A 15,458-nucleotide genomic window follows, 5' to 3' on the forward strand; every position below is an offset into this window, starting at 1 on the left:
TATGCGTTAATATTCTTTTGAGGGGCCCCCGTCAGTCCTTGGGCTCCTTGGAATCATCCCAATTTTTTTCCCCCAGTTACTGCGCCTCTGGCTTGGGGGGGTGGATGATGTTGCATCCCGTTGAGTTCCAGCGCTTCAAAGGTTAGCATTTACATTCGCTGACATGCTAGACTGCGCACTCCTGCTTGCTGTACATTTCCCGGATTTGCCTCCATTTACTGATGTGGCTCCTTGCCACAAATATGTTTTTTTTCCCAGTAAAAAAGAGAAATGAGTTGATTATTCCCCACGAGGGAACACATTATCCGCTGTAAAATAACAGTCAAGTGCGTTTAACGTTGTTTTTGACATCAAAAGGAGACGTTATTCGAATAAATCAGTTGCACATGGGTGACTGTGTTTTGTTCCTTGTGGTTTTTTTTTGTTGTTGCAATAATTACACATTCCTGTGTGACATTTTGTTCATTGTATATTGATTTCCGAAAAAGCTGAAGAGAATATGCAATTAGGACTACTGAAATAAAAGAAGCATGACAGCAATCATGGTTAGACGTAGGCGGCACGTATCCCATAATGCTACATGAGAAAAACAGCAATGTACAATGCAAGCATTTGGAAAGTTACACTGACACAATCTTTGTTGTTTTGGCTTTGTACTCGAGCACATTAGATCTGAAATAAAACATTGAATGTGAGGTTAGGGTACGGGCTGTAAACTTCAAAAAGGACAGTAATTTGTACACAGATCACCCGACATAGATGTGGATACCGGTACCCTCAAATTAATCTTATGTTTCATTTCAAATGCAATGTGCTGGAGTTCAGAGCTGATGCAACCGAAATTGTGTCAATTTCCAAATGCTTTTGTTCTGCACATGATTTCCCCTGGTCCGGAATTACAATTTCTCCCCAAAGATACGCGATCGCAATTTACCCCCCAAGCCCTCCCACTGGTCCACCAGCACAGCACTGCCATTGCTACTGGGTGCAAGGCCATTTTTCTAACCACTATGCTACCCTTTCTCAGTAGTCACTGCTAAACCGCCCACACCCACACCCACATCCACACTCACATCCACACAAACACACTCACACCCAAACCCACACAGTGAGAACTCTGCTTGTCCATGTGCACTCCTCTGGCACACGTGAGCCAATGAGCCAGTGATTATTCTCCACACTATAAGCAACAAAGTGTCCTACAGGAGAGCTAGCACCAACAGGAGGAGAGGAGCAGCGTCTCTGACTGCTGGCAAGCAGTAGGTAATGTGCATGTGCCTGGTCAGTCACTAGGGGGCGCTAATGCAGCAGTAACCGTAAACCATTCACCATTCACCTCATTGTACAAGACCCCTCATTGGTATTCATGAAAGACATTATATTAATGCAGTTTGGTATTATATTGCATTACTATCCATGTATTCGTTTGGAAATTGACATAGAAAATACATTTTGAAAAGAAAATGTTGAAAATGAATTATTTCAATACTTGGCTAACATTTTATCCATAAAACAGGCAAGTAGATGTAGCATGAGAGTGAGAGAGGAATAACTGAAGCACTTTCCAAAACAAAAAGCTCTGCTACTGAGACCCTGTAGACGCCTTATCTGTGGTCACATATCTGTGCATGGCGGTCACATGCTGACCCTACGAAAAATGTGCTTACTTGCTTGTTCTTGTTTGCGGCAGGCAAACAGACTGTGTGTATATGTGAGAGAGAGAGAGAAAGAAAGAAAGACAGAGTGCATATGTGTGAGAGAGACAGAGAGAGAGAGAGTGTGTGTGTGGGAGAGAGAAAGAAAGAGAGTGAGAGTGTGTGGATGTGTGTGTGAGAGAGAGAGAGAGGGAGAGAGTGTGTGTGTGGGAGAGAGAAAGAAAGAGAGTGAGAGTGTGTGGATGTGTGTGTGAGAGAGAGTGTGTGCGTGTGTGAGAGAGAGAGAGGGAGAGAGAGTGTGTGTGTGTGTGTCTGTGTGTCTGTGTGTATGTGTGTCTGTGTCTGTGTGTTTGTGTGCTGAAAGGTAAAGTCCAGAAGGAGCATTTATGTTTGATTAGCGTGACTATCAAATTCCACCCTGCTGTGCTGTCAGGCCGTGGATGTCAAGAGAGGTTGTGCTCCTGCCTTCAGCTTATCAAAGGAAGCGACAAACAGCCCGTTAAGAAGATTTTACACTTATTTTTAGCAGACGTTCTTGGCGCAGTATTGGATGAATACAGGCTCATTTCCCAATTCCTGCCTTACTGTGCTAAGTATGCAGATATAAGACAGCTGTTACAGGATTTTTTCAGTTGGAAAAACACCTAATATACTTGTTTGCAAGACAGCCCTCTGCTGTTTTATTGCAGCGGGGGAATTCCTGCGCGTTCCACGTTTCCGCGCTGACAGCGAATTGCGGGTTAAATGACACGTTGACTACCTTAGGGAACAAACCGGGGACGGAGACTGACTATAAGACTCCGCAAGCTCCGCGGTATCTTAGCAACAGCTCCGAATGTCTCTCGGTGTGGTGATGTCACAGCGTCGGCTTGCCAAAAAAGAGCACGGAATCTGGGTCATTCCTGTCATGATCTTTAATCCCGCCCACTTTCCCCAAACACTCTTTTTTCACGCAGGCTCTGTCTCTCTCTGTCTCTGTCTTTTGGGACACTTGTAGTATCGCGCAGTGATGTAGTGGCACTTGTGCTGAAAGTAAGTATATTGCGTTGGGGGAAATTCTCCACTACAATAGGTTCTATAAATGAAATTACACGTTGGACCCTTTGGGTGGAAGTCAGTGCACTCGCTCAATTCAAGGGAATTTTTCAGGTAAAAATCATCTCCAGGTGAAGCTATTTTTTAATGTTCCAACCACATCGGCAACACTCCACCAAAACCAGCAGCTCATGCACGCCAAAACATTGAGAACTAGCTCACTGTCCCCAGACCCCAAAAATCTTGACTTTTAGTGCACATACTGTATAATCATATACTTACTTTCCCCATATACTATTAATTCATGTCATTCATGAAAGAAGAAGTGAAATTATTTGAATATTCTCACTGATCACAGGTAGGAGAAATGTTGCTGTGGTTTGGGAAGAAGCAGACTTGCATTGTCATGGAGTGAAGCAGTAGCACAGAGTTCATGAACTGGATTCTTCCCCCAGGGTCTAAACATAGACCGTACAAAAGGGTCTAAACAAGGAATCTCTCACTTCTTAGTGGCCCCATTACTGTACTACATCTCCACAGGAGGGCAGCAGTCAAGTTTAATTGGAATATATTCGCTTGCTCGGTAAAAACATCCAGCAGGACAGCTTACACACCCACACGCTGCTTTACACAGAAAAATACATTGTGAATGTCTTCCATAAGGGCACAAGAGTTGTGTTTCATATTTCATAATTTAAATCTTTTGGTCAGGGTAACTCACTCCTTGCCAGAGGTATTGGTGCAAGCTTTCAGGCAATCAGCCATTTTGGCTCAAACATGGTGCCAACCGCTTAGATTTTAAGTTTTCTGTAATGTAGCATTTGATGGGTATAGTTAATACGCTCAGCTTTAGCGAGGGCTTCAGCATGAATGTAAGCCCACAGCCCAGCTGCTCACATTAACTTGACACGGGCACTGCTCTCCAAAAACAGACTTAGTCTTAACAAGTGTTTTAGGCTTGTAATTGAGATTTAATGTCTTATTTTTTCCTCTCAAGTAGAAAATAATTTTAAGTTACTGTTTGCTGGAAGCATTTTTTATCCCTTACAAAATTTATGAATCTCTCCAAAAATAAAATAATTGTAATGGTAAATAATAATAATAATAATAATGAACAGAAAAACGAGTATAAGACTCCACAATACAATTCTGTAATTAAAAGCAGAAGCTTTAATTGCATTCATGTACCTCCCGCCGTTTTAATTAAACTTGACCCAATTTACTTGCATGTAAGTGCATTCACAGACGTTTGTTTGCCCGTCTCAAGGGGGCAATATTTAGATCAAACCGAACAACTGTTTATATGCGCGCTATGCAATGCATCTGATGTGATGTGACAAAAGTAAAACAGCGGTTAAATACTCCCATAAAAAGTAATTCGCCGGTCATTGGTCTGTATCACCATATAAATGATGCAATCTAAGCACGAGAGCATATCATAGCTACACTGGTCTAACCTAGTAGCATATGGCAGCCAGATTTCTTTCTTACCTTTTTTTTTTTTTGCAAAAGGAAAGAATTTGGACATTTTCCTAGCAGTTACACACTTACAGCCGAATGTTCATCATAACATGCTTTACTCAACATGCTTCAATGCCATTTTATTTTAAATTCTGAAAACATACTCGTAAATTATGTCTCTTTTTGCGCCACATATCACAATTGTCGATAACAGAAAAGGAGACAGTTAATTAGGGTTTAGGACTAGACGGGGGATTATGTTTTAGTGTAGCGCGCGTCAGCATTCCGTCTCTTTACTGAAGTGGGCGAGACCGGAGTGGAAGAAGGGCGTCTTCTGAGATACCGTAGGCCAGAGACTTGCTGCAATAGCCTACCTCGCCATATCCTTTTGAATGTACAGCGGACGCCGAGCGCAGGCATCCTGAGTCACTTCCCTGGCGCTGACACATTCCTGAGCGCCGGACTGCCCCTGAGCTCAGCTGATTAATCCGTCTCTCCTATGGTTTTCTGCGTACAAAATGGCGGTGTCGGCTACGGAAAGGGACGCAATTGTAAGTAGCCTGTACTTTAAATCGCCACGAGACACGTTGGCTACATACGAACGGCTTCTTTGTTCTGAAGTGGTCTAAAATGTGTACCGGTAGCTAGGTAGACTACAATCGTGGTCCCGCATCCTTTTGTGTTGCACCGGGCTATTTTGTTGCAACAAATAGCTTACATAAGCAGCATTATTGATGTCAGAAAATAAACAGCTATTTATCCAGCCGCATTTGACTACCTCTCTTTCAGGGTTTCTGAATGGGTACTTTGAACTAGGCTATTGCGAAAGGTTGACAGCATCGTTGCGCTGTAGCCTACTGCGCTACGCGCACAGAGCATTTAATGTTGTCGGGCAGCCTTTGACATGACAGATGTTTGACACTTGTCTGTCTAGCGATGTCCTCACTGTTGGTGGCGAAGGAAAGCCGCCAGGTTTGCACATTATTCCTCATTTTAAATGCACTGGCCACCCAGAAAAATTTGGTAAGAGTACAAGCAAATAATCTCAGGCGGTAGCCTCGTTTGTCGATGTGGCGGCCCTGAGAGAACAGAGTTCAGTTTTGTGTGGGTACAGTTGCCATAATCCGCTTTCCTTTGTGTACCCATGTGTATTTGAAGAATACAGACGATGATCGGCTGAACAGTTCATTTGGAAATCCCGGTCTAATATCTCCGGACAAAGAAGATACGCGACAGCTGGTAACATAAACAAGCTATTTTTATTTGGAACATAAAGTTATGAGTGCATGCATACTCTGTTTTACGTGCGTCTGTAGCCTGGATATAGCCTATGTGTTTTCAGGCTGATAAATTAAATTCCCGCTTTCTGAATTATCCAGGCAGTTCCTTTCAGTGGTCGTATCAGAGGTGGGATGAGACCGGGGAAGAAGATCATTGTGATGGGGATCATAGATCCTGAGCCAGAGAGGTAAATGTCAACATCGCTGCTATCCGTTTTAATGTGCTTGTGTCGTTTCAATGTAAGGTTATTACTCAGATTTCCTTCCTTTATCAACCAAATTGCTATTGTAGATCGTGTGGAACGCGACTCGTTTTGCATAACAGATTTGTTAGTAAAAATATGTAGGCCTATGCTAGTCTTTCAACCTGTAAAGTTTTTTTTTTTTATAAACCACGCCCACTCGAAACGAAGCTTGTTCAGGTGGCTCACGCTTCGGAGTTCCTAACGGCACGCGGCCTGCATTGTGCATCTTATCTTTTTTATGTCCCCGATAATTATAGCCTAAACGGAATCTTAAATATGACGATAACCGCATACGATTAAAAGTAGTTTGATGTCGATCTCTTTTATGATCCGCGATGTTTTGGGCTTGTAATGTTGACGCGCACACAAGAATGTGTAATCTGATCTGTCTTGGTATGTGCCCTTTATTCCACCTCCACCACCCCCGTCTGGATATCTTTCTGTCAGAGTCGTCTATAATCAATCAAACTGTCACTCATACTGTAACAGATATTGCCATAAAAAGGGGTCTTTTTACAGCCAAGTTATGAGTTTACTGAGCAGCTGTAATTTAAGCGCATGTACGTAAAGTGCTGGGCTGATTAACTCATAAGGAAGTTGTACTTTAGAGAAAGCTGACATTTGAATGATACAAATCGAAATTTTATCTCTTGGGCTGGCTGGGTAGCTCATCCTGTTAAGGCACTGTTCTAGTGTGTGGACGAGATGCATATTTTTGCATGCCAGGGCAAAAATATGTAGTTGTTTGGGCGCATGCTTGTCTATGCTCACGCACAAGACCTACATTTGGAGATATTCAGGGTATAGGCCTACTTTAAAAAAATGTTGTCTCATCTCTTAATATCTTATACGCAGTGCTATCACTCCGGTTAGCTTCTGAGCAATATGTTCAGTGACGTTGATCACTGAGTACCCGATATGTGCCACCTGCTACTATGAAGGTGGTTAAAAAATATTATTACTGATGACTGATGTATTGCTCAGTCTCTTATGTTAACCCCGACTTCAGGAGGATGGATGATCAGGTCTCACAGAGATTTTCAATCACTAGAGTTTCTTACCACTGCTGACCCAGATTTGCCTTTTTTGTGCGGGTAGTGTGTGTGTGTGTGTGTGGGGGTTTGCTAGGCTTGCCATGAGTGCACTTGCATTCATCAGTTAACTGAAATACAGTAGGGTATTCAGATTTTGATTGTTTCAGCTTGTGGCTTCATACCACCCCCCCCTTCCCGTGGGGTTTCTGTACACCCCACCATCCCCACCCCGCAGCTTCGACATCAGCCTGACGTGCGGCTGCGGCTCGGGGGAGAAGCCCCCCGCGGACGTGGCCCTGGAGCTGAGCGCGAGGTTCGAGGACCGGCAGTTCCTGCGCAAGGCCCGCGTCTCCGGGGCCTGGGGCGAGCCGGAGACGCCCATCCCCTACTTCCCCTTCATCGAGGACCAGCCTTTCCGGGTAACCGCCTTCACTCGCCTTTTTTCTTTTTTATTCGTTTGCTTCTTGTAACGTTACGTTACATTACGTTACATTTATTCGGCAGACGCTTTTATCCAAATCGATGTACAATAAGTGCATACCAGTGGTCATTGGAACAACTACAATACACTGGTCCGATAAGGTACAATACTCATTATGTAACATTTAACGTGTCAGAAGCTCCACCATCTCACTCATCCAAAGTGTTGTCACGGTAACCTGGTGCATGCTTTTCTCCCCCCGCCCCTTCAATCTAGTCGTTTAATTTCAGGACGCCATTTTATGGGGTGTAAATGCTGTACATATGCCTCTAGATTAGTGCCCAGTCTTAGTGCTGCCGGGACAGGCGCGCTGAATTTCGGCTGGTCGACATGAGGAGCTGCCGGTGCGCCATGATTTGAGGAATAGCCTACTGAGGGGAACCATGTTGTCTCTGCTGAGCCTCTGGTCAAATGTGTGTGGCCCCGTAGGACGTCGCACCCCAGCCAGTTAACTGTCAGGATTCGTGTCCGGGCCGTGGCGCATGTAACAGCATGCCACTGTAAAATCCCACATTGAGAATGAGTACGATCAGGGAGAGCAGGAATATAGAGGGTTTTTCAGATTAGTCACATGACTTAGAGAAATGATCGCCCACTTTTCAGACTGAAATCATTTTTTCAAAACGAATTATTTTTACCCCCCTCTTCTCGGCTCTCCGTTACCCTGCGCAGATCGAGATCCACTGCGAGCACCAGCGCTTCCGGATATTCGTGGACGGGCACCAGCTCTTTGACTTTTACCACCGCGTGGCGTCCCTGCCCGCCATCGACACGATACGGATAAACGGGAGCCTGCAGATCACCAAGCTGGGCTGACCCGGCCCGTCGCCCGTCCGCGGGGGGAAGGGAGAGCTCTCGCCCAGGTGAAGACTTGCGTGTCTCTCCCAACACATCGTCCAAAGCTGCCATACAGCGGGCTGAGAAAAAAAATACATTCACGATGACATCACCGTCTCTAACCACGCCCCTCACACCCCCCCCCCCCACCCCCCCACCCCGCCCCCGCATTCACTCACGTGTTCCAAAGTCTACTGGCTGACTTTAGATTTTTCATATCTCATATCTGGGCACGTTGCCTCCCTCTCTAAGCTTGCGGACAAGCGGTTGCATTGTGCAGTGGCTTGTCTTGGCCGTAAGAAAAAACGTTTTTTGCATAACTAGTCGGTTTGTTTTGTCAGGGACAACACAATGTAACGTGTGCAAATGCTGGCAGAGCACACTTCCGGAACAGTTCAATTTCTGAAGAAAATAATAATTGAATGCATTTTTCTTTTGTGTTAATGAAAACGCGTACGCCGTAAAATGTCCAGTGTTTACTCAGCTCTTAACAGAGTACATGTGAGTCCAGTAGGAACACTCTGTACGCTGTAAGAGCTGATTTAACACCGAGCATTTTACTGTGTAGGTTCTCAGGAATAAAATATCTACAGATGTATTTATTTGTCTAAATGTATTTAATAATCAGTGAGGAAGAAGACAAATGGTAGACTATTTATGAAGAGTTATAAGTCGGGATCTGTTTAGGATTGGAGTGTAAGATGTGTTCAAACAAAAGTAACCCTTCCTAACTGTACTTCAAAATGAAGAGCTGCAATTTAAATTGAGTCAACTGAAGTAAAAGCAAATAGGATATTGAATCAGCACCATAGTTATATTGTGAAGTCTCTTATCAATATGTAGCAGTTTTTTTTTTTTGTTAATGTTGTAGATATGAAATTAATCAGCGCATATCGTTACAATCTTTTTTTTCCTCATTGCCGTTGATTTCCTGCACTGATTCAAAGGTGCGCTCTGGAGCACTTGTCTCTTTTCAAGTAGAGCTGTCTTTTCAGAGTCCTAATAATGGCGAACAGACTCTTGATGTTTCTCTTGATGGGGTTGGTTTGAGAAACCACTACACTAAATGATCGACTCACCCACTAATGAAGAATTACCAGCCGGCACTCGAGCGAATGCCCTTTTGCTTCTCAGTGGCTTGTTGGCGTTTGTCGAGGACTATTCATTAAGAACAGGGTTAAATATGCAATTAGAGGGTTCAATTCCCCCAAAGCGGCCATCACTTGACTGTTATTAACTTTGTTGAACAGTACTTTGAATGTACAGTGGAATGTTGCGTACTTCATGAAAGTATTTGAAAAATGAGGACACGATAGTGGTTTTATCACAGCTTTGATTATGTACATACCCAATGTGGATGAAGCAGGCATTTTTATAATGCAACCACTCTCTTTTCACTTATGATTTCCCACTCGAGCAGATAAATAAACTGCATACACCATGGCATTAGTTAGAAACTGCAGTGTCACAAGTGTTTGTAATTCATATTACAAATTAACGAGTATTTCCTTCTTTCAAAGTTTACAGGCAGTTCCAATAACGCTTTGTGATTGTGATAGTTTAAAAAAAAAAAAAACTGAGATACAGGGTTGTGTGTTCTTTGAATGTCTCTTCTTGACCTGTAATTGAGGTAAGCGGGTGGGATTTGTTGTGTAGTTATGGGCGAAGAATTTCTTGCCTTCCTCTTTTTTTAAAAATCAGCTACTTAAAAACTTTGAATTTCCTTTTTACAGTCATTCCATACAGTACTGTAGCACAGACATCCTTGTTCATGCAGTATACTGCATTGTTCATGTCTTTTTATTAGTCTGTCGGCAAACACGGGGTGTTTACTGCTGACAGAGGCTGGTCGTGTCTCAGCTTTAAGCCCTTGTCCTTGGTTCACCTGCCGAAATGATGCTACAGGACGCGGGAAATCACCGGATGTGAGGTGCTTGCGTCTTCGCTTCTTGTTTTTAGTGCATGCGCTGACCTGGTGATAGGCCTTCTGTTTGCATTCTTAATACAACAACCGCAGTCCTACAGTGCGTTCCCACTGGAAATCTATTAATAGTATATGAATAACTCTTCTTCTGCAAGGTTCTGGAAAAGTTTTCTCTAAAAGAACGGCCAGTGCTTGCGTATTTCTCTTCGGGAAGTTCCTGCTTTGTTTTTTTTTTTTGAGTGTTTGATGAGATCGGGTACTGCGGGGGTGTATGACAGAGTTTGAATACCGTGTTATCGCTTCTGATTATACTGGCCTGTGCCCGTGACCGTTAGTAGCCAGGTCGCGCACAGCTGCGGAAAGCGGAGATCGCGGGTTATTGTAAGCCGGTGCGCGTGCACTCCCCTCTCCATTCGTTGACACGTAACCGGAGACGTGATTGGGGTTGATTAAGTGCATTGTTTAGCCCTTGTCTGGTCCTCCGCCGTCTCTAGTTTCTCTATCGGGATCAACCAGCTGACCGATACTCTTCCTGTGGGAGGAACTCAGCTTTTAATTTTTTTTTTTTTTTTTGATGCATTCTTTTTTTATATTTTTTATTACTGGGTTACAGAAGATGGTGGCTGCTGGACTCTGATCGTTGTTGTTGTCGCTGTTAATCAGCCGTCTCTGGACAGACTCCATTCCTCTTTTTGACTGGAAATAAAGTTCAGTGTACTGTGGATAAGTTGTGACATACGTACTATAAAAGGTTGCAAAAAATAAATATGTCCATTCCCAGCTTTGGATATATCGATTTGTTTGAAAGTGCGAGATTGAAAACATTTCCTTGCCCCCATGACCAGTTTTCTGTTTGTGAATTCTGGTTAATAAATAATAATAAATATTACACTGTCACATGCAGTTTGGATTAAGAGTGGCCATCTTGAAAGTGTCTGTGCTCATGTGTGCCAGACCTGGGTCAAATAATTATTTTACATACTTAAACCTTTCAGTCAAAACTCTGGGATCTGGAGGAGTGTTTACACATTTTACCAGCCTCTAAAGAGTTTTTAAGTTTTTCAGATATGCGTTTGAGGTCTAATGCCTGAACGCACATGTATGAAAATACTAAAATCCATATCATTTTATAGACTTGTGCACACGGCCAAAAAAACCGAGAGAAACTCATCTTCCCCCATCTCTTATTTTTCCTGGTTTCCATTTAATGCTCCCCTGGTGAGTCTAAACATTTCACTTGAGCAGCTAAAGCAATGACCCGCCTTGATGAATGCATTATTGATCGTCGTAGGCAGTGTGGAATAGGTGGTAGGAGTTTTTCAAAAAAAAATTTATTCTGCTTATTTTTTTAAACCACAAAGGGTTTTTTTAATGGCAGGAAAAACACAAGAAAGCGCTACTGACAAGCTAACAGGACACACCCCAGCAGTGTTCTTGAGCAGTGTTTCCCGATCTGTGGGTCAGGAAAGGGGTTGAGTTGGGTTACGAGATGCATTTTGGATATATGATGCTATTTACAGTGTACATGCTCTGGTTTTGACATATCATAAAAAAAAAATTTTTTTTAAATGTCATTCCATATTTTAAAACACCATAAGCTGCTTTTTAATAAGGTGTGAACCACGGGAAGTGTATTAACTCATTAAGGGGGGTGCCGGTCTATGGATTTTTAGGAACTGCCTAGTTTTTATTTTGTGCTGTTTTTTTGATGCATCAGCTGAGCAGTTTTGTAATAATGTAGATTAGATCATGGATCATGTGACTGAGGGGAGGGAGGAGGAGGAGGAGGGGGGAGGGAGCGGGAGGGGCGGAGGGAGGGGGGAGTGTGTTCACTGTGGTGCTGCTGCTGTTTACACAAGAACGTCCTGTAGGTCTGGACCTCAGAGAGATAAGAGATAAGAGCAGGAAGGCTTGGCTTGCGTTCTTATGCTCGTTTTCAGAACAGGCTTTAAAAAGGGCCAGTTAGATTCATTCTTTACCCTAATTCTCCTGAACCCAATTGTAGGCCAACATCCACTGAATTACAGTATATTGCCTACAATAAGAAATCCTAAACAATTGAAAAGTGTGTTTTTCCTCACTTGAATTTTTGAAGTAGTTTGAAGATTTTAAAAAAGTTTACATTTTTGTATTTTAAACACATATGTTACAAGTTGAAAGCGACAAAAATAGCTGGAATGTACCTGTACGAACTATATTACTGCAACTAGTTTTAAATGACCCAACAGTGTGGTTGAAGTGTTGACTGGATTATCGCAGACCTTCTATTACTTGGTAGGAAAAACTGTGTTTCGGAGCAGGGGACAGCGAGTACAGTAGTCCGGATTGTAATAAAGCATGAACTTTCTTTGTTCTCATCACCCTCAAATAAGTATTGTGCTATTATTGACACTACATCGAAAAGGGCCTCAAAACCAGGTCTTGTCAGTTCAAATGAATGTCACTGGCTCTGGCTACACGCAAGTGTGGCTCTGTTAATTGTTGTACAATCATGATTCTTTTTTTTTTTTTTCCTCAGTGGTAATGAATGCCTTTTCCATCTATGAAGTAGGTACAGTGAGCATGTTAAAATGTGGCATAATGCAAGGAAGACAATACAGTACATTTCTTTGTGACCAAATTATTTAACCAATCGGCTTCATAAGACGCATTTCTCAAGGCTATAATTAGCTAGTTAATTCATCATTATGACAGGCACTTGCATAAAGTAAGTGTGTGACCAAATACAGAAATTGAATGATATACAAAAGAAATGTTGTACTCATGTATAAATTGCAAACCCAATGACGTCTTTTCCAGATCTGGTGGCGATTGTTGTTCCAGCAATGTATAGAGTTACCTTGCATTGTACCATAATAGTGCAGCTATGCTTTCTGTACAAATAGCCTTTCTGTAAATAGGCTCAATTTCCACTTGTAGCCTGACTGAGTGAACGGACCATAGAGGTGCTATTATTTTTTTATTTATTTAGTTTTAGTTTTGTTTTTATTCTGTCATCTCCTCCTCAATAAAGTGCAAATTTGTGAAACCATTTTTGGGAGTCTGAGTGCAATGGTGTCTGACCTAACATGTGTCTGTGTTTTTTTCAAGATTGTTCTTTTTTCAGGATAAAAAACCATATCAGCAGAACCCAGCCACAATAATTCTTAAACCTAAAAGGCAGGTACACATTACAGGCCTCCTATTTAAAACAAACCAATACATCAATTTCCCTGATATCCCCTGATCATGGTGCGACATAGCTCAGGAGGTAAGACCGATTGTCTGGCAGTCGGAGGGTTGCCGGTTCAAACCCCGCCCTGGGCGTGTCGAAGTGTCCTTGAGCAAGACCCTTAACCCCTAACTGCTCTGGCGAATGAGAGGCATCAATTGTAAAGCGCTTTGGATAAAAGCGCTATATAAATGCAGTCCATTTACCATTTACCATTTATTTTGAGCATGGACTCTAATGTCTTCTCTGTTACTGGCTCACAAATGCACTTCCACACACTTTTACTTATGTGGAATCTACATACTGAAAGAATACTCCAGGTCTAACCGAGGTAAATATTAGCTCTTGGTTATCTTAAAAGTAAAAGCATGAGAAATGGTTCCTTGATGTGGTTTTGTTTGCGTTCTATGCACTCGGGCATAGTCCAGTGAACACAAAATATTCTTAGTGTTGCTGCCATATAGTGGCAGTGTGTTAACATCGACAAAACGTTACAGTAATGTTGAGAGAACTATTGTGAGTGTAGTCAGTGCCACAATGCAAAAACTGAAAATCATTCATGTTGCATGTGGATTCATTACAAAAACAGGAGCGAACCTAAAACAGAGCCATGAGGTACTTCAGAAGTGAGCAGGCTTTCCAGAAAGTCTGGTTTTTTTTACCAGAATGTCCAGTTTTTAAATTATTTGTACAGGTATGGTTTGTGGTCCCAACCAGACAGTGTAATGTCCGGTCAGAGTTATTGATGGAAAACATTTGCCACTAGTTTGAATGTAATGAATTTGCTTGTATATGACTGTCAGTGATAGAACGGCCCCCTGGTCCGACGTCGGTTCCCTAGGGGGAAATCCCCCCCCCCCAACTCGGTCTGAAGGCTCCGGCTTTGTTTGTGATTACGCTGACAGCTTTACAGATTATGGTTTTGACAGATTCTACATCTGTCAACCCTAGAAGGTAGCAGGCGATGAGTGGAGACCACTCCGCAGCGAAAGAGGAGGACATAGCATGAGCGTTACTATAGATCTTCTATAGAAGAAATAACAGGAGGAAGAACAAATGATCTGCAGTTATAAGTGGCGCAAGAGACCGAGACATGAGAAAAATAAACTACAGAAGCAAGAGAGGCAGTTAAAAAATTACTGGTATCCACTGAGTGATGGGGATAAATGTGGTAGATTAGGAGGTTATGAAATAATTATGTGATCCAACTTGAGATGAAAAACCAAATAAAAAAACTATGCAACATGAAATAGATGTCATGGAACTCAGAACCTATTTTGACTGTTGATAAAACTAGGGATTGTATTCCTTTCAAGCCCCATAGAGAGACACACACTTTGTATGGTCTCTTAGGATATTTCAATGCACAGACAACAAAGCTTTCATTTGTAAACATCAGTTGCACATTGTCCCCCCCCCCCTCCCCCCTCCTCCCCACAAGTTATTGTGTCACTCACCATCTGATTTCCAGAACAATTATTTTGTGCTGGAGAAAGAACGCTTTGTTCCTCTGGACAATCCAATCCACTCTCCCCGTTTTATTAATGGTAGGACAAGTGGGAAGAACGTGTTGACAAGAATGTCTGGAATTTTCTCCTTAGTCGCTGCCACCACTCTGCCATGTTATTTCCTGTTCCTGGCCCGGCTGAATTCATTATTTCCTTGACCTAGCGCTCAGGAAACGAAAATTGAATGCGCAGGAATACGTTCCACATGCCGTACTGCTATTGATCACACGAATATCCTCTAGCACTCACTGCCGTTTCTTCTTCATCACAGCCTCTGGCCTCAAATAAAACAAATGCCGTTTTAATATAATATTTCAGAGTAAAAATGTTAATAGACTATGTGGCGTACTCCTGCGGTACTAGTAATTTCTCAGTTCCCATTAATTCAAATTTCATAATTCAGTTTTTGGTAAGTAGCTACAGGTTTCAATTAGAATCAGGAATACAAAGCAATGCATTTGATCATTATTCGAACGGAGCCGCCTACATTTTTATTTAAAGTGTAAATTTTGTCTTTTTCTTAATAAATGTGTAACATGTTACTTGTTGCAAATAAAGTGTGTATCTATTACTTTGAGATACTTGTTCATAAATGTTAATATGACTGACAGTCAACGGAAACAAACGCACATTACTCCCGCTAATTCGACCTAGCTACCTTAAAAAAACTATATTGTAGTAAAGTTAAATATCTTGGATAGTTAGTAAATTGCACGTAAGAAATGTATCAATTATTTGTATTGTAGCACATGTAACGATTGTATTAGATATTTAAGTTATATTCGAC

The 15,458-nt window shown here is 42.2% G+C and overlaps 2 protein-coding genes across 2 annotated transcripts in view; one reads left to right on the top strand and one right to left on the bottom strand.

The window, feature by feature from the left end:
- Nucleotides 1-15,456, bottom strand: part of LOC135244207 (E3 ubiquitin-protein ligase pellino homolog 1) — a 65,185-nt gene extending 49,729 nt beyond the window's left edge. Inside the window, exon 1 of the mRNA XM_064316509.1 lies at nucleotides 14,621-15,456. The gene's annotated coding sequence lies outside the window, so the exon portion shown is untranslated. The remainder of the gene's footprint in view (nucleotides 1-14,620) is intronic.
- lgalsla (lectin, galactoside-binding-like a) lies at nucleotides 4,162-12,985 on the top strand. Its single transcript, XM_064316530.1, has 5 exons — nucleotides 4,162-4,702; nucleotides 5,310-5,390; nucleotides 5,531-5,619; nucleotides 6,946-7,129; nucleotides 7,864-12,985. Exons 1-5 carry the CDS (start codon nucleotides 4,670-4,672, stop codon nucleotides 8,005-8,007), a joined length of 531 nt encoding a protein of 176 aa, XP_064172600.1. The 5' UTR covers nucleotides 4,162-4,669; the 3' UTR covers nucleotides 8,008-12,985.
- Nucleotides 15,457-15,458: the final 2 nt, after the last annotated feature.

The sequence above is a fragment of the Anguilla rostrata genome, chromosome 2, assembly GCF_018555375.3.
Source record: "Anguilla rostrata isolate EN2019 chromosome 2, ASM1855537v3, whole genome shotgun sequence".
Taxonomy (NCBI): Eukaryota; Metazoa; Chordata; class Actinopteri; order Anguilliformes; family Anguillidae; genus Anguilla; species Anguilla rostrata.